This window comes from Bos grunniens, chromosome 22 (genome assembly GCF_055505025.1).
Source record: "Bos grunniens cultivar Pamir isolate PY7600 chromosome 22, Bosgru_T2T1.0, whole genome shotgun sequence".
Taxonomy (NCBI): Eukaryota; Metazoa; Chordata; class Mammalia; order Artiodactyla; family Bovidae; genus Bos; species Bos grunniens.
Window position 1 is genome coordinate 53681475 of NC_141186.1, and position 24962 is coordinate 53706436.

Genomic DNA, 24962 nt, shown 5'->3' on the forward strand with positions numbered 1-24962 from the left:
ATGACCAACCTAGATAGCATATTCAAAAGCAGAGACATTACTTTGGCAACAAAGGTCCGTCTAGTCAAGGCTATGGTTTTTCCAGTGGTCATGTATGGATGTGAGAGTTGGACTGTGAAGAAGGCTGAGCACCGAAGAAATGATGCTTTTGAACTGTGGTGTTGGAGAAGACTCTTGAAAGTCCCTTGGACTGCAAGGAGATCAGCCCTGGGATTTCTTTGGAAGGAATGATGCTAAAGCTGAAACTCCAGTACTTTGGCCACCTCATGTGAAGAGTTGACTCATTGGAAAAGACTCTGATGCTGGGAGGGATTGGGGGCAGGAGGAGAAGCGGACAACAGAGGATGAGATGGCTGGATGGCATCACTGACTCGAAGGACGTGAGTCTGAATGAACTCCGGGAGTTGGTGATGGACAGGGAGGCCTGGCGTGCTGCAATTCATGGGGTCACAAAGAATTGGACACGACTGAGCGACTGATCTGATCTGATCTGAAGCTGCTGCTAAGTCACCTCAGTCGTGTCCGACTCTTGGCGACCCCATGGACTGCAGCCAACCAGGCTCCTCCGTCCATGGGATTTTCCAGGCAAGAGTACTGGGGTGGGGTTTTTTTGAAAAAGAGGTTTCAAATATAATATTGTACTTTAATTTTGCTTTCCATGTGTTTCTTGCTAGTATATAAAAATGCCATTGATTTCTATGTTGATCTTATATCTTGCAGCTTTGCTAAGCTCACTTACTATCCTATAAATTGTTTCAGTTTTGTTTTGTTTTTGGATGTTATTAGACCATTATGTCAGCTGCAAACAGAGATTCATTTATGTCTTTTCATCCTGTATGTCTTTTCATCCTGTACGTCTTTTATTTCCTTCTGCCTTTTTGTGCTACCCAAGGCTTCCGGTACTGTATTGAACACAAGGAGTTAATACAGACACCCTTTCCTTGCTCCCAATCTTAGGGAAAAACATTCAGTCTTTCAATGTTAATATTTTAGTAGCTGCTGGTTTTTTAATAGGTACTTTTTTTTTTTATCAAATTGAGGAAGTTCCCCGCCTCCCTTATTTTTTTTAAGTGTTATCATAAATAGTTGAATTTTTTCAAATGATTTTTCTGTATTGATTGATTATGTGGTTTTCTTCTTTAGCCTTTTAATACAGTGAATTTCATTGATACTTTAAGTATCAAACCAGCCTTGCATCTCTGGAATAAATCCTGTATTCTGTTTGCTAATATTTATTAAAGGTTTTTTTATTTGTATTTGTGAAGGATATTGATCCATGGTTATACTATGTACTTTTTGGTATCATCTTTATCCAGTTTTGGTAGTAGGGTAATACTGGTCTCACAAAGTGAGGTGTGAAGTGTTGTCTCTTCTTCTACTTTCTGTAAAAGATTATGTAGAATGGGTGATAATTCTTCTTTAAACATTTGAAAGAATCCTCCAGTCAAATTATCTGGAAATTTCTTTCTCAAAAGTCTTTAAATTGTGACTTCAATTTCCTTGAAGGGCTATTCAAGTTATTTATTTTATATTGAGTATGTTGAGATAATCTGTATTTTGAGGAATTTATGTACTTCATCTAAGTTATAGATGTTCATATGATTTGATTATTACCTTTGATGTCTGCAGAATGTGTAGTGACACACAGTTTCCTTCCTGTTATTAGTGTTTAATAATCTGTCTTCCTCTTTTTTAAATACAAGCATTTATTCAATTAATTATATAAGAGTATAAAAAGTAATGTACAATCACACCAAAGTTCATCCAGAATGCCTCTTTATAAATTATGAGATTGACGCACTACCTACTGCACTAACAAGGCACCTGCCTCTTTATATATTAGTGCTACGTGTTCATTTTACAGTGAGATTAAGCCTTCATGTGTGTTAACTCAGATGTGAGTCTGTTCTTGGTGGTTCAGAAGTTTACATGATTTCGGATGCCATTAATTTGCTTCACCATTTCTCTTATGTGCTCACCCTTCTCCTTCAGGATGGACTGAATGCATTTCCACTGGTAGGTGCTGAGAGTAATGGTGGGCTTTTGAGGACTCAGTACCTTTTCCATCTTTCGTTGTTGATAGTCTTTTTTCATAGTAACCCATTTGACAGCATTGCCCAAATGACGAAGTTGATGAGTATCGCTATAATTCTTTCTTCGTGTCTCTCTCACTGTCAGAGAGAACTGGGAGCTGAAACTGAAAACTGTGAAGTACTTTTTTCATTCTGTTCATGATGTCTTCTTGTTTTTCCTTGGCTTCCTCATATTTGTCAGCTAAGCGCTCAGCCATTTCCCGTAGACTCTTCCTCTCCTCTCAACAGTAATTGAGATCTTCTAATTGTTTCTTTTTTAGTCACACAACAATTTGACCCTCCGCTGAATCTCCTCATTTGCCGGGTCCTGTTTAAGAATGTAGTATTCCCTGAACACCTGGGTGGCTCTGCTGATGAGCTGAAGACATTCTTTGGGAGGAGGAGCCGTATCTTTTTCAGATGATTTCAAAAATGCTGGATTTGCAACACTACGTTGCAAATGCTTCTAATATGCTTTTCAAAGGAATCTGGGGTTTCAGCCAGAATACGGAGGGGAGACTCTGCCATTTCAACATCTTCTCGGGTACAAAGCAGGGGAGGAGACGCTAGATGGACTGTGCTTAGTAAAGGCCTGAGGAGGTATTCATAGGTACTGGTGATGCAGATCATTGTTGGCCCCAGGATGTCAGGGATGATCCAGAATCCTTGAAAAGGAGCTGGCTGACTGCATGGCAGTGGCTTCCTACAAAGAATGTGCTGTACAAAGCACTTCTGTTCTGTAGCCAGTTCCTGTAAACTGTCCTTGTCTTCTTCATCTGATCCAAGAAACTTGTGAAGTTTATGAATCCAAGGTAGCCCAACACTATGTACAGCAGCTTAATGAGTACAGTGGAATCTTAAGGGACACTTGGGATCTCTATGAAGTTTCATTGGACAAGAAAAGTCAGAATCAAAGGGCTCATCCTCTCCAGATGCCAGTTTCAGAGCAAGCTCCAACTCAACACAAACACATACAGTGATGGAATGAGGTCAGCCCCGGAATCCCAGGACTTTTCTGATGTGTGGTCATCTTCTTCTTCCCCCTCCAGCACAACGCAGTGATGAAGCATTCCTGACTCAGTAGTAATCACCAGGATGTTGGCGACACATGGTAAGCAAAGCACAGCACAAGCATGGTAGCCATAGTTATCTTCAACAGCAGGATGCATGGGCAACGGGCCGAATAGCTTACCCACACTCCCAGGGCTGTGCAACAGACTAACAAACGTAAGGAAAGTCTCCTCATTTTCATATAAGATGTACAGGGAGTAGCCACTACTTCTTCTTTGCCTTTTCATCCAAATATGTGCTTTGGGACTGCTGACAATGGCCCAAAGTCAAATGCAACTGCTGTCTCCTCCAGAGATGCTGTGTAGGCCCTTCCTTTGTTGAGTATAAGACTTTCCTCTTCTGCTTCTGAAAGTACGATGACCTTAGTCGGTGTCTGGGGCTCACGCAAAGGGTAAATTCTTATGACGTTGTCTGACGTTAACGGCACAATTTGAGTATCTAGCAACTCTCTCGGATACCAGGCAGCATGCTTCAGAGTCAGAGAGGTTGAACTGGTGAAAAATCTCTCAGCAACAGGAGTCGTGCTACAATTCACTGCTGATTTTCCACCTTCAAATTCAGAATTCTTTCCCCATCTTTTAGGTAATTCTAATGTAAGTCCTTTTATTCCTACATGATGCTACATGATGTTGTGCTGGGCTTAACAAGGCTTGATAGATTTCAAACAGGGGTGCATTTATGCAAAGCCATCTCTGGTACTGCGAGAGGGAGGGCTCCTCACCGGCGCAGCTGGGGCCCAGAAGGCGCATGACTAAGAAGGCGCTGTCTTCTGCGCCCCACAGAAAGAGCTCTCTGCGAGGCCCAAGACCAGCTTTCTCATCAACAGCTGAGGAGGCAGTGGCGGCGACGAAGGCAATGATGAAGCTGGCTTCTCGGTTTCAGCTGAGCTCTGGTTTTTCCGTCCCTCTCGGAGCCGCAAGAACACGGCGTGGTTGGGCAGCCAGGTAGGCCGCAGCTCACCGTCCCCGGGGCGGCCTTCGGCGCCGCCATCTTGAGCCCACAGCTCTCCGTGGCCTCGCCGCTGAGCGCGCAGCCAATCCGCTCCAGCCGTCCACTGCCTCGGCCCCGTGTTTTTTTTTGTTAGTCTTTCTAGAGGCATACCACTTTTATTGATCTTTTCAAAGAACATACTTTTTTTGTTTCGTTTCTCTGTTGGTTTTATGTTTGCAATTTTATCAGTTCTCTTCGTTTTTCCCGTCCTTCTACTTGAGTTTGTGTCTCTTTAGGTTCTTAAGTGCTTAGATTATTTATGTGAGATATTTTCTCTTTCTTAGTGCTAAAAATTTCCCTCTTGGTGCTGCTTTTAACTGTGTCCCACAAAATTTGGTGTTGTGTTTTCATTTTTATCCCATTCATCGTTTTTTTTTTAAATTCCTCTTAAGTCCTCTTTGATCCTTGGATTATTGAAAAGGGTGCTCTTTATTTTCTGGTAATTCACTTGTTGAAGATTTTTAGGCACAGTATGTGGGTTTACTATTTTTTATTATATTATTTTCAATTGTTGATTACATAGTGAGGATGGGTTGAAAGGAGACCCATCTTTATCATTGAGGGAGCCCAGAACTTTGTCAGCTAAGTTGTGTTGATATGGAAATCTATATGAACCACCCCACCATACACACACAGGAGCACACAACCACACATACGCAAGCCCACACACATGCCCGTGGCATACTTATACCCACACCTAACCAGTGCAGCTCAAATTCTCATTTTCAAAAAACAAAGCTAATGGCAGGGACCATGATTTAAAAACAAAAAAACAGGAAAAGGAAGCTGTTTAGGAAGAAAAAAAAAACCCACCAAATCAGCATCATATCTCTGAAAAAATTAGGTCAAACCAGAACCCTCCAGCGGAAATAGAGGTATTTCAGGTTCTGGGTTGCCTGTAGGCAAGCTGAATTTCTTTTATGTTGGCAGCACCTGCCTTCCTGGTCAGCCTCTTCTCCCTTCCCACCATCTCTGCCCCCATCTCAACAAGGCCAGTCCGACAAATTCTGCTTTGGAAAATCGAAAGGAAAGAAGACACTACACTGACTACAATGGAATAGAAATTCCAGGAACTAAAGATGTATTGAGAAGAGAGAAAGCTATGTCCTGCAAACCAATTCAATGTCTGAGCGATAATAATGCCCTTCTCAAATGACATGTAATGAAAACTATATGTATATTGTATTTGTGTTTATATGTAGTATATGTACATATATAAGTATGTTCATTCCCCATCTGATAACTATTTCTGTCTTGCAGGTTGTTTAATTTTTGTTTCTTATATTTCAATCTATCTAAAAATTTACATGGTTGTAGCTTTATAATACACAGATATATCTGGCAGTGTCTCAGGTCCCTCAGAAACTGAATCTTTGGGCAGGCTGTTAGTTCCAGAGGTCCAGTGAGGGAGGCACTCAATCAGTGTAGACCAGGGTTTTTCAACCTTGACACAATCGCTATTTTGTTAATTTTCTTTTGTAGGAGTTTGTCCTGTTTGTCCGTATCCCTGGCCTCTACCTGCCAGATGTCAGTAGCTTCCCCAAGCTAAGATGACCAAAAATGGCCACCAGACATCACAAAATTGCCCCCAGTGAAAAGCTGGTTGTTTAAACATGTTTCCTTATTTCCTGCCCTCAATGCTGTACAAAGCTGTGATACTTGGTACCATAGCAGGCATCTTGCAGGCATGAGGGAATGATATTACAGAGGCACTGAGGCTAGTACATGAGGTAGAAGGGGCCATGGTTTTTGATGACATTGCCAAAGTACTACACCAACCCTAGCATTACCTCCCTATGGGAAATCAATAGCTGCCACCACTTAAGCCTCTTTGGCCCTGTGTTTTGTCATTTACAGCCAAGACCATCCTAGTGAATCCAGTGATCACCTTACTCCTCTGCTTAAAACCCTTTGCTAGTTCTCCATTCAGGATGAATTCTAGACTCCTGAGCTTAGCACCCGAGGGCCTTTGTCTCTCCCTCCTGCTCATCTCTCACCACCCTCTTAGCACATATCTTCCCCTCTTGAGCTTTAAGTAGAGTCCTCTGACCCAGCCTGGAGACTTCCTGTCCCCTGTGTTTACACTTGCTGGTCCCCGAGTGGCACATCCTTCCTCCTCTGCTCTCTCCCTTCACTCCTACTCCTACCTTTCAAGACTTAGCCCATGTACTCTCCTTCAGGAACTTGTCCCCAAATCTCCATGTGGTGGTTTTGAAACATGGACTCCAAATTATTAATATTTGACACTCGTCTACTTGAGAGTGGCTGGGCAGGGATTTGGACCTCAGTGACTTTTTATATTCTGGATGCTGAAGTAGGGTGCTAACTGACTGATCCAGGGAAGTGTTATTCAGTGATACACAAGACAACCTTCGTGATAAGGACGTGCAGTGCGTGAGATGAGCTAGTCAGACCTGCAGGCGTCGGGCAACCCAAATCAACCCAAGCCTCTGATGCTGCTCATCTTTCCAGCCTCAAACCCTAGCAGTCTGCCACTTCCACCACACACCTCTCTCGGTGTGAATCATTAGGAGGCTCAGAATGTGCCCCATTGCATAAGTGTTCCCCCACACCTGACATTTAGCCACCTTTCCCTGCGTAACTCCTACTCATCCTTCAGATCTACCTTTGACATCACCTCCTCTAGGAAGCCTTCCTCACCTCTCCAAGGCTGGCATGCCCAGAGCCTTTCCCTCACACTGCACTTAACACATTGCCTTCTACCACCCGTTTCCACCTTTGTGAGCCTGTGAGCATCTGAAGGGCAGAGAATGATTTATTCCTTTGTGAGCCACCAGCCCCTAGAACAATGCCAGAGGCTGTTATGAAAATTAATGTTCATGGCATGGTTGTGCCAGTGGTGTGGCTGGCTGTGTCCTGCTCTTGTCCTCCATTCAGCCAACATTTATTGAGCTCTGACCATGTACTGAAGGTACAGCTCTCTGCATTTCGTCTCTTGCCACTCTCTGGGGAGCTGGAGCTCACAGTTATAGAGCACTCACTGGGGGTTATCCTCATACCTAACTCATCCGCTTTGTTCGATCCTCTTAACAAGCCAGTGAGGTTGTAATTATCTGCAATTGATGTTGCAGATAATTGTAATTATCTGCAATTCATGTTGGAAACTGAGGCGCCAGAATTATTAAATGGGCACTGAATCCTGGAGTCCACCTATGAACCCCTGCAGCCCAACTCTAGAGCCTGTGGTATTAATCTCTACACTGCCTAGCTTCCTTATGAACCCCCAGACTTGTCACGAATGCAGAGGCCCAGGCCTCACCTGAAGCCCTTGTTTCTGTTGGTCTGTAGGCAGGACCTGGGGATCCCCTGTCCTCATGAGCCCCACATGGTGCAAAAACGACAGTGGCCAAGAGCATCACAGAGGGGCTGAGGCTCCGTGAGGTCCAGCCCTGATGCGCCTGTCTCACTGCATCACAGACACCTCCTGTCCCCAGTCTTCTCCAGACCCTGGCTACTTCTGCCAGGAGAAGGGTCCCCACCTCACCCACCAACCCATGTACTTGAGGAGCAGTGAAGCAAGTGAGAAGAGGGAGCCCTTGAGGCTCAGGATGGGCTTGCAAAGCCCCAGGGACATCCCAAGCGGCCCCTTCCAGAGTCCCTGGAGAAGGTCAAGAGGTCTCCCGCTCTTCAAATGTCTCTTTAGTCTGTGGTGCTGCCAGACACGTCCAAACGGCTCCATCCAGAACCCTTCACACCTTCTGAGCACACCCTGGGTTTCAGTCCTCTAACCGCAGCCATGGGGCCCTCGGAAGCTCCTTGACGATGAGTCCTGGTGATGCCAGTGGAGTTTGCTGTACCCAGGACAGTCCTGGCTGGGGAGCAAGTCCTCAGTGAAAGCAGGGCAGCCCTCGCCAGTGGCTGATTTCCCCAACTCTCAGTGTGAAAACCGTCCACCCAGGCCTGTGGGTGAACAGAGTGGACCTCCAAGGAAAGGGCCTCTCCCCGGGAGTTGGTGACTTCACCATCACAAAAGGTTGAAGGGGTCAGCGGGAAAATTTGGCCCTTGACCCAGACCAACTCAGCGCTCTTCACTACCTACTAAACAGCCAGACCTGCTCTCAGGGGATTTCCCAGCCATGTTCAAATGGAAGCTCAATCAAGTAGGCACCTCTGTTAAAGCCACATCAAAGGTTAGTTTCTGGAGAGTTAGTAAAACTCCGGATGGTGATAGTCGTCAGGGGGCATGTAGAGCGTGGGATGGGCGAAGGTGGAATGGAAAATCGATGCAGGGATTTCCCCGAAACCAATATTACAAGTTCTGACTCTTGCTCTGTAATGAGGCACCCTCCAATACAGAGGCCTAAAATAAGAGCCATTTTATTGTGTCTCACAAATTGTGACTTGGAAGCTTGAGCAGCACTCAGCTGGGTAATTCTTTTTCAAGTGGCATCAGTGGGGGTCCCCTCATGCCACTGAGCTAGAAGATGGATTGCTCCAAGCTTCCCCACCAGGTCTGGTTCCAGTAGAGGAGGCTAGAAAGCTGGACTGGGCAAGATCAGCTGCCCCACATGCAGCCTCACCAGTGTGGTGGCCTCATGGAGCTGGACTTCATAAATGGTGGTTCAGGGCTATCAATGAGAACGGTAGGGACCCAGCTGAAGGCTGCTCGGCTTCTTATGACCTAGGAGTCCCAGAATCTCACGTCCACCAAATTCTATCCATCAAGCAAGTCACCAAGACCAGCCCACATTCAAGAAGAATGGAGTTAGACCCTGCCTCTCAATGGAAAGACTGGAAAAACATTTGCAGCCATATTTAATGTCCCTACTACAGAAGAGCTAGGAAACACTTGCTGCGCGTACTGAGGGGATTTTTACTCCCCATGTTGGTCTAGCTCATACTGTGTTCCAGGCTGTGTCCTGGGCAATGGAGAGACAGAGCAGTGATCAAGGCAGAGACATGGCGCCTGCCTTCTCAAATACAGCCATAACCCAGTGCCTGGCATGTGGGAAGTGCCAGGAAATGTGAGCTGCTGGTATTTTAATTGTTAAATGAATCATTATTGGATTAAAAATAATAAGCACAGTGAGCATAAGCAGAGAACAGTTTTGGAGAATGACAAGGTGCAAAAGAACACAGTCAAGAGAGTCTGACCTGTTCAGGAGGGTGAAATCTGAGCCAAGGAGGAGTAATGAACTGGGGGGAGGGGAGCGGAAGTAACGTGTGTGGCCACCGAGTGCAGCGGACAAGGGAAGCGTGCATCCCACGAGCTGGCCAGGGTCAGGCCATCTAAGGCTCTTAACTGAGTGCCTTACATCCATCCTTCCAGGCCATGGCTGATGTCTAGCAACCTTCTCCAAGAGCCCATCTCACCAGGTCCTCCAGTGGCTTTTTCTTCCCTAGGCCTGGGCTCAGTAGCCACTGCCTGCCCTCACTGGTCCAGGGACACCTCCCCATCTCTGCCTGCATCCCACACCCTGTCCATGCCTTTGTGAAAGTCCATTCTTTGCATTATCCTCAGTCACCCTCTTGAAAGGACCATCTGTCCCTTCCTGGAATCCTGAATGATACCACTACACCAGCAAGAATAGGAACTTGGGACATTATCTCAGGAGCAATTCTAGGAAAATGATAACCTTCAATCCAGGTGGCCTGGTAAATTGTAACAACCAGCTCTCCAGAGGGTAAAGCCCTGATTTGCATTGACTTCCAGATTCCATTTTCCAGTTTCCCCCTCAGTCAGTCTCTCCCATCAGGAAGCTTCCATAAGCCTCTTATCCTTCTCCATCAGAGGGCAGACAGACTGAAAACCACAATCATAGAAAACTAACCAATCCAATCACATGGACCACAACCTTGTCTAACTCAATGAAACTATGAGCCATGCCGTGTAGGGCCTCCTAAGACTGACGGGTCATGGTGGAGAGTTCTAACAAAACGTGGTCCACTGGAGAAGGAAATGGCAAACTACTTCAGTATTCTTGCCTTGAGAACCTCATTAACAGTATAAAAAGGCAAAAAGATATGACACTGAAAGGTGAACTCCCCCAGTCAGTATGTGCGCAATATGCTACTGGAGATCAGTGGAGAAATAACTCCAGAAAGAATGAAGAGACGGAGCCAAGGCAAAAACAACACCCAGTTGTGGATGTGACTGGTGATGGAAGCAAAGTCCAATGCTGTAAAGAGCAGTATTGCATAGGAACCTGGAATGTTAGGTCCATGAATCAAGGCAAATTGGAAGTGGTCAAACAGGAGCTGGCAAGAGCAAACATTGACATTTTAGGAATCAGCGAACTAAAATGGATGGAATGGGTGAATTTAACTCAGGTGGCCATTATACCTACTACTGTGGGCAGGAATCCCTTAGGAGAAATGGAGTAGCCATCATAGTCAACAAGAGAGTCCAAAAAGCAGTACTTGAATGCAATCTCAGAAATGACAGAATGATCTCTGTTCGTTTCCAAGGCAAACTATTCAATATCACAGTAATCCAACTCTATGCCCTGACCAGTAACGCTGAAGAAGCTAAAGTTGGATGGTTCTATGATCTACAAGACCTACTAGAACTAACACCCCAAAAAGATGTCCTTTTCATTTTCAGTTCAGTTCAGTCACTCAGTCATGTCCGACTCTTTGCGACCCCATGAATCGCAGCACGCCAGGCCTCCCTGTCCATCACCAACTCCCAGAGTTCACCCAGACTCACATCCATCGAGTCAGTAATGCCATCCAGCCATCTCATCCTCTGTCGTCCCCTTCTCCTCCTGCCCCCAATCCCTCCCAGCATCAGAGTCTTTTCCAATGAGTCAACTCTTCACGTGAGGTGGCGAAGTACTGGAGTACTGGAGTTTCAGCTTCAGCATCATTCCCTCCAAAGAAATCCAGGGATGATCTCCTTCAGAATGGACTGGTTGGATCTCCTTGCAGTCCAAGGGACTCTCGAGAGTCTTCTCCAACACTACAGTTCAAAAACATCAATTCTTTGGCGCTCAGCCTTCTTCACAGTCCAACTCTGACATCCATACATGACCACAAACACCTGGAGTAACAGGGAAATTTGGCCTTGGAGTACAGACTGAAGCAGGGCAAAGGCTAATAGAGTTTTGCCAAGAGAACGCATTGGTCATAGCAAACACCCTCTTCCAACAACACAAGAGAAGACTCCGCACCAGACATCACCAGATGGTCAACACCGAAATCAGATTGATTATACTCTTTGCAGCCAAAGATGGAGAAGCTCTATACAGTCAGCAAAAACAAGACCAGGAGCTGACTGTGGCTCAGATAATGAACTCCTTATTGCCAAACTCAGACTTAAATTGATGAAAGTAGGGAAAACCAATAGACCATTCAGGTATGACCTAAATCAAATCCCTTATGTTTATACAGTAGAAGCGACGAATAGATTCAAGGGATTAGATCTGATAGAGTGCCTGGAGAACTATGTAAGGAGGATCATGACCTTGTACAGGAGGCAGGGACCAAGACCATCCCCAAGAAAAAGAAATGCAAAAAAGGCAAAATGGTTGTCTGAGGAGGCCTTACAAATAGTTGTAAAAAGAAAAGAGAAAGGCAATGGGGAAAAGGAAAGATATACTCATTTGAATGCAGAGTTCCAAAGAATAGCAAGAAGAGATAAGAAAGCCTTCCTCAGTGATCAATGCAAAGACATAGAGGAAAACAATAGAATGGGAAAGACTAGAGATGTTTTCAAGAAAATCAGAGATACCAAGGGAAAATTTCATGCAAAGATGGCTTCAATAAAGGACAGAAATGGTATGGACCTAACAGAAGCAGAAGATATTAAGAAGAGGTGGCAAGAATACACAGAAGAACTATACAAAAAAGATCTTCACGACCCAGATAATCACGATGGTGTGATCACTCACCTAGAGCTAGACATCCTGGAATGTGAAATCAAGTGGGCCTTAGGGAGCATCACTACGAACAAAGCTAGTGGAAGTGATGGAATTCCAGTTGAGCTATTTCAAATCCTAAAAGATGATGCTGTGAAAGTGCTGCACTCAATATGCCAGCAAATTTGGAAAACTCAGCAGTGGCCACAGGACTGGAAAAGGTCAGTTTTCATTCCAATCCCAAAGAAAGGCAATGCCAAGGAATGTTCAAACTACTGCACAATTTCACTTATCTCACACGCTGGTAAAGTAATGCTCAAAATTCTCCAGTCCAGGCTTCCACAAGTTCACATGAACCGTGAACTTGCAGATGTTCAAGCTGGATTTAGAAGAGGCAGAGGAACCAGAGATCAATTTGCCAACATCTGTTGGATCGTTGAAAAAGCAAGAGCATTCCAGAAAAGCATCTACTTCTGCTTTATTGACATTGCCAAATCTTTTGACTGTATGGATCACAACAAACTGTGGGAAATCATTAAAGAGATGGGAATATCAGACCACCTGACCTGCCTCTTGAGAAATCTGTATGCAGGTCAGGAAGCAACAGTTAGAACTGGACATGGAACAACAGACTGCTTCCAAATAGGGAAAGGAGTACGTCAAGGCTGTATATTGTCACCCTGCTTATTTAACTTCTATGCAGAGTACATCATGAGAAATTCCAGGCTGGAAGAAGCACAAGCTGGAATCAAGATTGCCGGGAGAAATATCAATAACTTCAGATATGCAGATGACACTACCCTTATGGCAGAAAGTGAAGAGGAACTAAAGAGCCTCTTGATGAAAGTGAAAGAGGAGAGTGAAAAAGTTGCCTTAAAATTCAACATTCAGAAAACTAAGATCATGGCATCTGGTCCCATCACTTCATGGCAAATAAATGGGGAAACAGTGGAAACAGTGAGAGACTTAATTTTGGGGGGCTCCAAAATCACTGCAGGTGGTGACTGCAGCTATGAAATTAAAAGATGCTTGCTCTTTGGAAGAAAAGTTATAACCAACCTAGACAGCATATTAAAAAGCAGAGACATTACTTTGCCAACAAAGGTCCTTCTAATCAAAGCTATGGTTTTTCCAGTAGTCACATATGGATGTGAGAGTTGGACTATAAAGAAAGTTGAGTGCCAAAGAATTGATGCTTTTGAACTGTGGTGTTGGAGAAGACTAGAGAGTTCCTTGGACCTCAAGGAGATCCAACTAGTCCAATCTAAAGGAAATCAGTCCTGAATATTCATTGGAAGGACTGATGCTGAAGCTGAAACCCCAAAACTTTGGCCACCTGATGCAAAGAACTGACTCATTTGAAAAGACCCTGATGCTGGGAAAGATTGAAGGTGGGAGGAGAAGGGGTCGACAGAGGATGAGATGGTTGGATGGCATCACCGACTCAATGGACATGAGTTTGGGTAAACTCCAGGAGTTGGTGATGGACAGAGAGGTGTGGCATGCTGCAGTCCATGGGTTTGAAAAGAATCGGACATGACTGATCAACTGAACTCACTGACAAGATTCTAAGGTGTCAATACTTCCACCATGGTTGATTTCAAGCCACCAATGTGACAGCAGCCAGTTCACAAAAGTCCTAAAAATAAAATGCAGGGTGGTGAGCTAGCTCCATCATTCCTCTGCCCAGATCAAATGCTAGCTCCAGTCTCTCCATTGGAGCCACCTCAGCCAGAGGCTAGATGTTCCAGCAGAGAGGTGGGGGGCCTCTGAGTGCTGTTGGCCTCTTGCCTTCTGGGCCCTATGAATCCCAGTGAAGCCAGGATGCTCTCTCTAAGGGCTCCTAAAAGTGCAAGACCTTTCATGTCCCTCTGCCTGCTCTCATGTGCATGGGGCTGAGACCAAAACAACTATCCCTCTCCCTGGATTTGGTCCAATTAGGTCATGAGACCCTGGGGATCTAGAGTCAGCAGTTCTCTTATTAAAAGCAATTCATTCCCACCAAGAGCTGCACTCTGATGCTGATGCCAGAGACCTCTGATGCTGATCTCGGCCCTGAATCCCACTTCCCCACAGAGGGATCCAGACCTTAACTATGATAACCAGACCTCTAAATACTTTGTGCCTCACCCAGAACTGAACTTCCCCCTCTGTATGTTGAGTCTGTATGAGGCTGAAGCTCAATTCCATCTGTGTCCAGCCCAGCCAGTGTTTTAGAACTTTCTGTTTAAGGCGAGAGCATGAAATTCTTTCATAATGAAACCAAATGTGAGGAAATGTGAAATGATACTTTCAAATTTTGTCTTCATATTTAGGGAACAGACATTTGTTAAACACTTGCTGTATGAGTCCTTTCATTAATTACCTACCTTGGCAAAGAGCAGTTATTACAGACATGCATACACACACACTCACACACAATTGGGAGAGTAAATTTGTAGAGAAAATTCCTAATTCAAAACAACAAAATTTGAATCAAAACAACATAATATTACAAGTATCCTTTCAGACTGACAAAACTTTTTAAAGTTACTAACACCTGATTTTGACTAGGTGTACACTATTGTGGAAATGTAAATAAATACAACCATTTTAGAGGACATAAATAGTATTTTGGCAACACTTCAGTTCACTTCAGTCTCTCAGTTTTGTCCGACTCTTTCCAAGTCCATGGACTGCAGCACGCCAGGCTTCCCTGGCCATCACCATCTCCCAGAGCTTACTCAAACTCATGTCCATCGAGTCAGTGATGCCATCCAACCATCTCATCCTCTGTCATCCCCTTCTCCTCTTGCCTTCAATCTTTCCCAGCATCAGGGTCTTTTCAAATGAGTCAGTTCTTTGCATCAGGTGACCAAAGTATTGGAGTTTCAGCTTCAGCATCAGTCCTTCCAATGAATATTCACGGCTGATTTTCTTTAGGATTGACTGGTTGGATCTCCTTGCGGTCCAAGGGACTCTCAAGAGTCTTCTCCAACACCACAGTTCAAAAACATCAATTCTTCAGTGCTCAGCTTTCTTTATAGTCCAACTCTCACATCCATTCATGACTACTGGAAAAACCATAACTCTGACTAGAAGGACCTTTGTTGGCAAAGTAATGTCTCTGCTTTTTAATATGCTGACTAGATTGGTCATAACTTTTCTTCCAAGGAGCAAGCATCTTTTAATTTCATGGCTGCAATCACCATCTACAGTGATTTTGGAGTCTGAGAAAATAAAATCTGTAATTGCTTACACTGTTTCCCCTTCTATTTGCCATGAAGTGATGGGACCAGATGCCATGATCTTAGTTTTCTGAATGTTGAGTTTTAAGCCAACTTTTTCACTCTCCTCTTTCACTTTCATCAAGAGACTCTTTAGTTCTTTGCTTTCTGCCATAAATATGGTGTCATCTGTATATCTGAGGTTATTGATATTTCTCCCAGAAATCTTGATTCCAGCTTAAACTTCATCCAGCCTGGCATTTCACGTGTACTCTGCATAGAAGTTAAACAAGCAGGGTTACCATATACAGCCTTGACGTACTCCTTTCCCAATTTGCAACCAATCTGTTGTTCCATGTCTGATTCTAAGTGTTGCTTCCTGATCTGCATACAGATTTCTCAAGAGGCAGGTCAGGTGGTCTGATATTCCCATCTCTTTAAGGACTTTCCACAGTTTATTGTGATCCACACAGTCAAAGGATTTGGAATAGTCAATAAAGCAGAAGTAGATGTTTTTCTGGAACTCTCTTGCTTTTTCGATGATCCAACGGATGTTTGCAAATTGGTCTCTTGTTCCTCTGCCTTTTCTAAATCTAGCTGGAATGTCTGGAAGTTCATGGTTCATGTATTGCTAAAGCCTGGCTTGGAGAATTTTGAGCATTACTTTGCTAGCATGTAAGATGTATGCAATTGTGCAGTAGTTTGAACATTCTTTGGCATTGCCTTTCCTTGGGGTTGGAATGAAAACTGACCTTTTCCAGTCCTGTGGCCACTGCTGAGTTTTCCAAATATGCTGGCATATTGAGTACAGCACTTTAACAATACTTGCCAAAATGTAAAATGCACATTCTCTATGATCCAGAAATGCATCGCTTCTAGTAATCCATCCTACAGAAATTCAATACCAGTACATTAAAGTATATGTATTATAATCCTTGCAGCATTCTGATAATTTTAAAAATTGAATGCAAGATGGATGTTCGTTGAAAGGAAAAGAAGCAAACCCTAACACCATAATGCAGTGGAACACTTTCTAGCCATTGAAAAGAATAGGATAGGCTTGGAGAGACTTTCATGCTGCTGCGTTGAATGGAAAAAGGATAAATCAGTGTACATGATAGGATCATGTTTTTGCAGAGAAAGACTACAAAATTTGAGCCTTCATACATTATTGTTGGGAAAAAAAATTTGAAGCAGCTCTGTGGAAGACGATTTATCAGTTCCTCAAACAATCAAACAATCCTGCTCCTAGGTAAATACCCAAGAGAATTGAAAAAAATTATATGCATACAGAAACTTACAAATGAATGTTCAGAGCAGCCTTATTCATCACATCCAAAGAGTGGAAACAATCCAAATGTCATTCAGTTGACAGCTGGTTGAAATGTGGTTTATCCATACAGTGGAATATTATTCATCCATAAGGAGGAATGAAGTACTGACACATGCTGCAACATGGATGAACCCTGAAAATATTGTGCCGAGTAAAAGTATCCAGACACAAAAAGGATCACATATTATATGGTTCAACTCACATGAAATTTCTAGAATAGGCAAACCATAGAGACAGAAAGTAGACCAGTGGTTGCCAAGAGATGGAGGGAACTAGGGAGTAAGATTGACTACTGGCAAACAAGCATGAATTTCTTTTGAGGGTGATGGAAATGTTCTGAATTGGGTAGTAATGGCTGTGTACAACACTGAATATGCCAAAAACCACTGAATCGTGCAGTTTAAAATGGTAAATTTTATGTTACATGAATTATTTCAATTTAAAATAATAATAGTCATGCACTACTGGTATTTATACATTACTTTAAAACATGTAGCTATTTTCAGTTATTTTTGGCCGCAGTGAATCACCGTTGCTGAGTGCGGGCTTTCTCTAGTTGTGGCAAGTGGGGACGGCTCTTCGCTGCAGTGCACAGGCCTCTCATTGCGGTGGCTTCTCCTGTTGCAGAGCACAGGCTCCAGGATGCGATGGCTTCAGTTGTTCTGGAGCCATGGGCTCATTAGTTGCGGGATTCGGGCTCAGTAATTGTGGTATATGGGCTTAGCGGCTCTGTGGCATGTGGAATTTCTTCTTGGACCAGGGATCGAACCTGTGTCCCCTGCATTGGCGGGTGGATTCTTAAACACTGGACCACTAAGGAAGTCCCACATATAGTTTTTGATAAAATTTAAAATACCACTTTAAAAAACACATTATCTTTTAAGATCCCTAACTGCAAAATTACTTTATCTGTCCTTGGTGGCACTGAGGGGCTCAAATGACACCTAAGTCAACAACTTAGGAAAAGACTCATTGAAAAAGATTCTGCTTCTGGGAAAGAGCCTAATGTTGAGATGGTTGGATAGCATCACCCACTGAATGGACATGAGTTTGAACAAACTCCAAGAGGTAGTGAAGGACAGGGAAGCTTGGTGTCTTGCAGTCTATTGGGTCGCAAAGAGTTGGATGTGACTTAGCAATTGAATGCCACCACCGCCTTCCTCTAGCCCACTGAGAGGGTGTCTCAGTTTCTTTGTGCAAAATAAGGAACAGAGAAGCACCATTTCTGCCTGAAGGCGCTTGTACAGAGGTGCACATATAGGTGAGTTCCTTTACAACCCTTTCAAACGTATGTTTTCCTCTACTTTTAATAGCTGATAGCTGGAATTCTTAAATACTGAGTAGGTATCAGAAGCACCTGGAGACCAGCTAAATAACGCAGATTCCTGAGCCCTCCATCCAGAGGCTCTGGTTCCCTGAATCTGGGTTTTCCCAAAAATCTGCAGTGCTGCAAAGCGTGTCAGTAGAACATGCTTTGAGTAGGACTGTCATACATAATCCTTTTTCTTGTGCTAAAGAAAGGGGAGGTGTTTGGTTATAAATCTTTAAGTAAGGCATTGTTATTATTAGTGTTTGAATAATTTAGAGCTGTATTTCTCAATCCAAATTATTCTGTGGACCAGAAAGCTAAAGTTACTCTGTTAGAATTGAAGTGGACTTCGGAGATCTCAAGGTGGGAGGGCAAGGACATGCAAAGGGAACCCCTAGGATGAAACTCTGAGAAGCCTGGGGTTTGGCACCATTCTCCTTTCCGTGCCCAAGGCCCACCATGCCCAGACCAAGAGCACCTCTGAAAACTTGAGTAAACGTATTAATAACTGACAAAACATGGAATGATTTGTTTTTGTAGGTGCCTGATATCCCTTTAATTTCTAGTTTGCTGAGTTTATATCATGAATTGTTGTTGAGTTTTGTCAAATGCTCTTCTGTATTTGTCAAAAAGGATCATATAGTTTTGTCTTAGTATGGTCACTTAAATTGATTGATTTTCAAATGTTAAACCAACTTCATACTTTTGGGATAAACACTTGGTCATGATGTATTAACCTTTTAAAATATATTGCTGGATTTGATTTGCTAATATTTGGTTAAGGATTTTTATGTCTGTCTTCATGAGAAATATTGGTCTACTGGTCTATAGTTTTCTTTTACTGTAGTTTTTATCTGGTTTTGGTATCAAGGTTATGTTGGTCTCATAAAACAATTGGAGAACTACTCCATCCTGTATTTCAGGTAGTTTGTATAAGATCAGTGTTATTTCTTCCTGATATGTTTGACAGAATGCACTAGAAAAATCTGGTTCTGGAGTCTTCTTTGTAGAATAGTTTCTTAGTTTTTTAGAGTTGACAAAGTTTCTGTAATAAAGGATTATGTCATATCATTTCATGTCAGTTCTGGTAGGTTGAATTTTTAAAGAAATCTTTCTATTTCATATATGTTTTTGAATTGGTTAAAATTGATCATAATATTTCTTTGTTATTATTTTAAAGTTTGTAAGACCTGTAGCAATAACCACTCTTTCATACCCGCTATTGACAATTCATGTTCTCTCTTTTTGTTCTCAGTCTAGCTAGAGTTTTCAGTTCAGTTCAGTCGCTCAGTTATGTCCAACTCTTTGCCACCCCATGGACTGCTGTACTCCAGGCTTCCCTGTCCACCACCAGTTCTTAGAACTTGCTCAAACTCATGTCCATTGAGTTGGTGATGCCATCCAACCATCTCATCCTTTGTTGTCCCCTTCTCCTCCTGCCTCCAATCTTTCCCAGCATCAGAGTCTTTGCCAACGAGTCTGTTCTTCACATCAGGTGCCCAAAGTATTGGCGTTTCTGCTCCAGCACCAGTCCTTGCAATGAATATTCGGGACTGATTTCCTTTAGGATGGACTGGTTGGATCTCCTTGCAGTCCAAGAAACTCTCAAGAGTCTTCTCCAACACCACAGTTCAAAAGCATCAATTCTTTGGCACTCAGCTTTCTTTATAGTCCAACTCTCACATCCATACATGACTACTGGAATAACCATATCTTTGACTGTATGGACCTTTGTTGACAAAGTAATATCTCTGCTTTTTAATATGCTCTCTACGTTGGTCATAACTTTCCTTCCCAAGGAGTAAGTGTCTTTTAATTTCATGTCTGCAGTCACCATCTGCAGTGATTTTGGAGCCCAAGAAAATAAAATCTGTCACTTTCCATTATTTCCACTTCTATTTGCCATGAAGTGATGGGTCCAGGTGCCATGATCTTAGTTTTTTGAATATGGGATTTCAAACCGGCTTTTTCCCTCTCCTGTTTCACCTTCATCAAGAGACTCTTTAGTTCCTCGTCACTTTCTGCCATTAGAGTGGTGTCATCTGCATATCTGAGGTTATATTTCTCCCGGCAATCTTGATTCCAGCTTGAACTTCATCCAGTCAGCCATTTCACACGATATGCCCTGCACATAAGTTAAATAAGCAACATACAGCCTTGTATATAAACAATATACAGCCTTGACATACTCCTTTTCCAATTTGGAACAGTCCATTGTTCCATGTCCGGTTCTAACTGTTGCTTCTTGACCTGCATACAGATTTCTCAGGAGGTAGGTAAGGTGGTCTGATATTCCCATCTCTTTAAGAATGTTCCACAGTTTGTTGTGATCCACACAGTCAAAGGCTTTAGTATAGTCAGTGAAGCAGATGTTTTTCTGGAATTTTCTTACTTTTTCTATGTTTTAGTACCTCTTTTAAAACTTTTCCCAAATAACCAGTTTGGGCTTTGTATGACAGGAAGTGTGCTTAACAAACTCCACTCCCAAAATATCTCCACTTCAACTTGTCAGGAAACTGTAAACTTCTTATAGATAGAAACTATTATGTTCACATCCTAAAATCCAACATCTATCATGGTGCCTGCTGTGTGTCACTGATCATTATGGGCTGTTGTATTGAGTCAGATAAACTCTTCTTTAAAATGTAAGCACTCAATTTCTAAATGTCAAAAAAATAAGACCATGAGACATGATTAAAAGCAGAATGGGTTGACCAGTTTAAGTAAAGGGCTCTTAAAATCCATAAGGAAAACAGTATTATCTCAAGTAGAGAAATAAATAAAAGCCATAAGTACTTTGAAAATAAGAACCAGAAGTGGACAGTAAACATGCAGAACTATCTGTATCCCCCTATATAGTAAAAGAATACAAAACAAAACAACCATCTTAATATTTTCAGTTATCTTCACTTTTGTGTTTCAAGAGGCAAATTGACTTACCTACCTAAAATAGGATAAATTTGGAGACTCCCTCCCCTCCTTATTAGTCCTCCTATCCCAAACTGGAAACTGGTAAACTATTCCTCCATTTCTTCTCCTCAAAATACAAGGACATAAAGTCTGGGTTCTAGTGTTGGCCTTCCTGGCTGTTTCCTGGCTTTATAACATTGAGCAGTTCGTTTTACCAGTCTGAGCTGGTTTCCTCTTCTGTAAAGTGGAAATGGTCCCATCTCATGAGAGAGCGCTGCAGGATGAAGGGAGCAGATGAGCACTGCGAGTCAGCACGGGGCCTGGCTCAGAGTGGACGCAGAGAACTCTTACAGTGCGCTCTGTTTCACGTAGCTGCTTCATCCAGGTCTCCCATCCTCCTCTGAGGCCCTGCAGCTTCATCTGCCTCTCTCAGTGAAATTGCCAGCTCTTCAACCCCTTTTCCTGTCTCCTTGGCTTTCTAGTCTCACTGTTTCTAAAATCTCACTAACCCAGAGGACTGAGTCAATTTGCCTTTATGTTTTCCTAGCCACTCACCTTCTAATGGACATAGGTTATTTCTACTTGCTCATAAGATATTCTATAAACCAAGCTCCTGGATGATGAAGCTTTCTGCTTTGGGAGTTAATCCTGTGTTAGTGGGGATCTGATCTCCCAGATTCTCAACATTCATTGAAGTCTTGAGATTATTTCATAATTAGATTTACATGAAACAGATGTTTGCTTCATTTGTCTCTCTTCTTTTTTGACTGGTTCCAAGAGACTGCAAGTGTCCTGAAACAATCCTGCTGTCAGGATTCCTATACTTTCTGGGAGTGAGGAAGGAAAGGAAGGGAGGGACAGAGGGAGAGGAGACAGGAAGGCAAGTAGGATTGGTAAATGCTCACTAGGTATTAATAAATGAAGGGATGACGCTGGGATCATTAGCCCTGCTTTGAAGATAAGGACCTAAGGTTCAGAAAGGTTAAAAAGCTTGTCTAAGAACACAATTTTGGGCCCTACATTTGATCTCAGGTTTTTCTCCAATATTTTGGCCACCTGATGTGAAGAGCTGACTCATTTGAAAAGACCCTGATGTTGGGAAAGATTGAAGGCGGGAGGAGAAGGGGATGACAGAGGATGAGATGGTTAGGTGGCATCACCAACTCAATGGACATGAGTTTGGGTAAACTCCAGGAGTTGGTAATGGACAGCGAGGCCTGGCGTGCTGTGGTTCATGAACTTTGATATCCAGTTCCACTGTCTTTCTGTTACACCTCCTGGGACACTGGTCTACCTTAGTGCTACTGAAAAGTTCCTAATTCCATTATAAAGTTCACCAACCAGTAGCTGGGCCATGGATCACATCTTTTTGTACCTTGGGTCCTGTTGCTCTCTAGCCTAACCACATGGCTTTGAACTCCATGTCTCTATCACTTCAGATGCTCTCAGCGTCTAGATGGAGCCCTCAGACATCCCGGAGTCCACCACCTTTTATGAGTATGATCCTCAGAGCTTTCTGTGTGAGAAGAGGACCTTTGTCTTCGCCACTGTCAGCACCACCATCCTGTACTGCCTGGTGTTCTTTCTCAGCCTGGTGGGCAACAGCCTGGTGCTGTGGGTCTTGGTGAAGTATGAGAGCCTGGAGTCCCTCACCAACGTTTTCATCCTCAACCTGTGCCTCTCAGACCTGGTGTTCTCCTGCCTGTTGCCTGTGTGGATCTTGGGGTACCACTGGGGCTGGGTGCTGGGAGACCTCCTGTGCAAGCTCCTCAACATGGTCTTCTCCATCAGCCTCTACAGCAGCATCTCCTTTCTGACCATCATGACCATCCATCGCTACCTGTCGGTGGTGAGTCCCATCTCGTCCCTGCGTGTCCACACCCTCCAGCGCCGTGTGCTGGTGACGGCCGCCGTGTGGGCAGCTAGCATCCTGTCCTCTATCCCTGATGCCATCTTCCACAAGGTGTTCCCTTCGGGCTGTGACTATTCGGAACTCGAGGGGTTCCTCGCCTCCGTCTACCAGCACAATGTCATCTTCCTGCTGTCCGTGGGGGTCATCCTGTTCTGCTACGTGGAGATCCTCAGGACCCTGTTCCGCTCACGGTCCAAACGGCGCCACCGCACGGTGAGGCTCATCTTCACCATCGTGGCGGCATACTTCCTCAGCTGGGCTCCCTACAACCTGATCCTGTTCCTGCAGACACTGTTGAAACTGGGGGTCATTCAGAGCTGCGAGGTCAGCCAGCAGTTGGATTACGCCCTGCTCATCTGCCGCAACGTGGCCTTCTCCCACTGCTGCTTCAACCCCGTGCTCTACGTCTTCGTCGGGGTCAAGTTCCGCAGGCACCTCAAAAGTCTGCTCCGGCGCTTCTGGCTGTGCCGGCAGCAGGCGCCCAGCCTCCCTCCGTCACCTCACCCCCCAGGTGCCTTCACCTACGAGGGCATCTCCTTCTATTGAAGGGGAGTTTGGTGGGGCAGGAAGGAGATGGAGGGCACCAGGCTGGGAAACGCTACAGCTGCGGCTGGTGGATGACAGCAGTATGTTACACCAGGGGGTCCTACGGGCCCCCTCTTCTGCAGAAAAGTTCCCCACCTGGAAATTTTACATTGCCATCCAGAAAAATGCTTCTTAGATTTTGAGGAAATCTTTTCTCCTTTATTCCTTCATTCAAACATGGATTTCTCAGCCTTGATGAGGTCAGGAGACTCTCAAATGTGAAAGGCTTCTGGGAAAGAAGCGTCCTTCAGGACTTGACGAGGGTCTGGAATTCAGTTGTGCAGCTCTAGGCTGCTGGCAAGATGGTGTTCCCTCCCTGACTGTAGGATTGTCCCCCGGTGTTGGAGGTGGTGGCTCTGGATGGGGCTGTCTGCAGAGCAGAAGTGATCACACCTGCAAACAAGCACAGTCAGAGTGAAACATGGATTCTGAATTCCCACAGCTGGACCAGAGATGTGCCCTGTACCATAGCTCCAGCGTCCGGCACATGAACTGGCTACTTGCATATTTAGTCTGTAAATCTTTTATTGAAAGAATGAATGCAGTAAGTGCCACCTTCTACAGGCGTTTATGTGGAAGCTATAAAGAGAAATGAGATGCAGATACTACCCTCCAGGTGCCAACAGTCGAGCCCTGAGGGCCCAGATGACTGGACACCCACCTTGCTGAAGGCATCCAGGGTGAAGATTCCTCCAGCACCTCCTCCTCTCCAAGTCGATGTTGAACTGACGCTTCCGATCCATCACGTTCCACCTAGAGTGTTCTCCTGCTCCTGGTTGATGGTGCCAGCTTTCTCCACAAGCCGGGTTATCTTGGAGCCCTGCATTTCCTTTCCCTCCACGCCCACGGCCAGGTCCTGTTGATGTTACCTTCCCAGTATCTCTCACATGCCTGTGGCTTCCTCCCCAAACAGCCTCACATCCTCAGCATCTTCCTGCTGCTCATTTCTTTCCCCACCAAGTGTCCTCTGCATTGATATCACAGCACTTCAAAACCCTCACGTTAGGTTCAGATAAAGCCCAAATACCATAGACTTTATTTGCATGTAAATAAAGACCCCTTCAATCTGGTGTCAACTAACTTTTCCATTCTTTCTAATTTTTGTGGTCGTTCAGTCGCTAAGTTGTGTCTGACTCTGCAACCCCATGGATTACAGCACACCAGGCTTCCCTCTCCTTCACTACTTCTTGGAATTTGTTCAGACTCAAGTTCATTGAGTCGGTGATGCCATCCAACCATCTTGTCCTCTGTCACCCCCTTCTCCTTCTGTCCTCAGTCTTTCCCAGCATCAGGGTCTTTTCCAATGAGTCAGCTCTTTGCATCAGGTGGCCAGAGTATCTGAGCTTCAGCTTCAGCATCAGCCCTTCCAGGGAATATTCAGGGTTGATTTCCTTTAGGATTGACTGGTTTGATTTCCTTGAAATCCGAGGGACTCTCAAGAGTCTTCTCCAGAGCCACAGTTGGAAAGTATCAGTTCTTCGGCTTTCAGCCTTTTTTATGGTCCAGCTCTCACATCCAATTTTGATCCAACATAAATCTTCACCCCCCAAGCAGCCTAGAACCCAATCACAAAAGACCACATTGGTCCTTTCCCAAACACCCTTCTCCCAGTCTCCTCTGGTCCTCTGTCATGCTGGGCCTTCTACTCCTTAACCGGCAGGCCCTATCTGAAACACCAGCACCCTCGGTAAGGCATCTGCAATCCGTACATTAGGAGAACAGTCTCTGTGGTGTCGAGGCACCCTGCCTGTCCC

The 24962-nt window shown here is 44.3% G+C and overlaps 1 protein-coding gene and 1 pseudogene across 3 annotated transcripts; one reads left to right on the forward strand and one right to left on the reverse strand.

Moving 5' to 3' along the window:
* Positions 1-1759: 1759 nt before the first annotated feature.
* LOC147348620 (nuclear pore complex protein Nup88 pseudogene) lies at positions 1760-4242 on the reverse strand (annotated as a pseudogene). Its single transcript, XR_015150808.1, has one exon. The product of XR_015150808.1 is annotated as a nuclear pore complex protein Nup88 pseudogene (transcript).
* Positions 3926-24284, forward strand: XCR1 (X-C motif chemokine receptor 1). Of its 2 annotated transcripts, none has more exons than XM_086368408.1 (2): positions 3926-4087; positions 22151-24284. In XM_086368408.1, the coding sequence occupies exon 2, from the start codon at positions 22168-22170 to the stop codon at positions 23167-23169; it is 1002 nt and encodes a 333-aa protein (XP_086224534.1). In that variant the 5' UTR covers positions 3926-4087; positions 22151-22167; the 3' UTR covers positions 23170-24284. The 2 variants fall into 2 exon arrangements, with proteins under 2 accessions (XP_086224534.1, XP_086224533.1); XM_086368407.1 differs by lacking the exon at positions 3926-4087 and adding an exon at positions 17643-17753.
* Positions 24285-24962: the final 678 nt, after the last annotated feature.

What these genes read in the sequence shown, in the direction of transcription:
- XCR1 (XM_086368408.1), top strand. Translation starts at nt 22,168, where the DNA reads ATGGAGCCCTCAGACATCCCGGAGTCCACCACCTTTTATGAGTATGAT.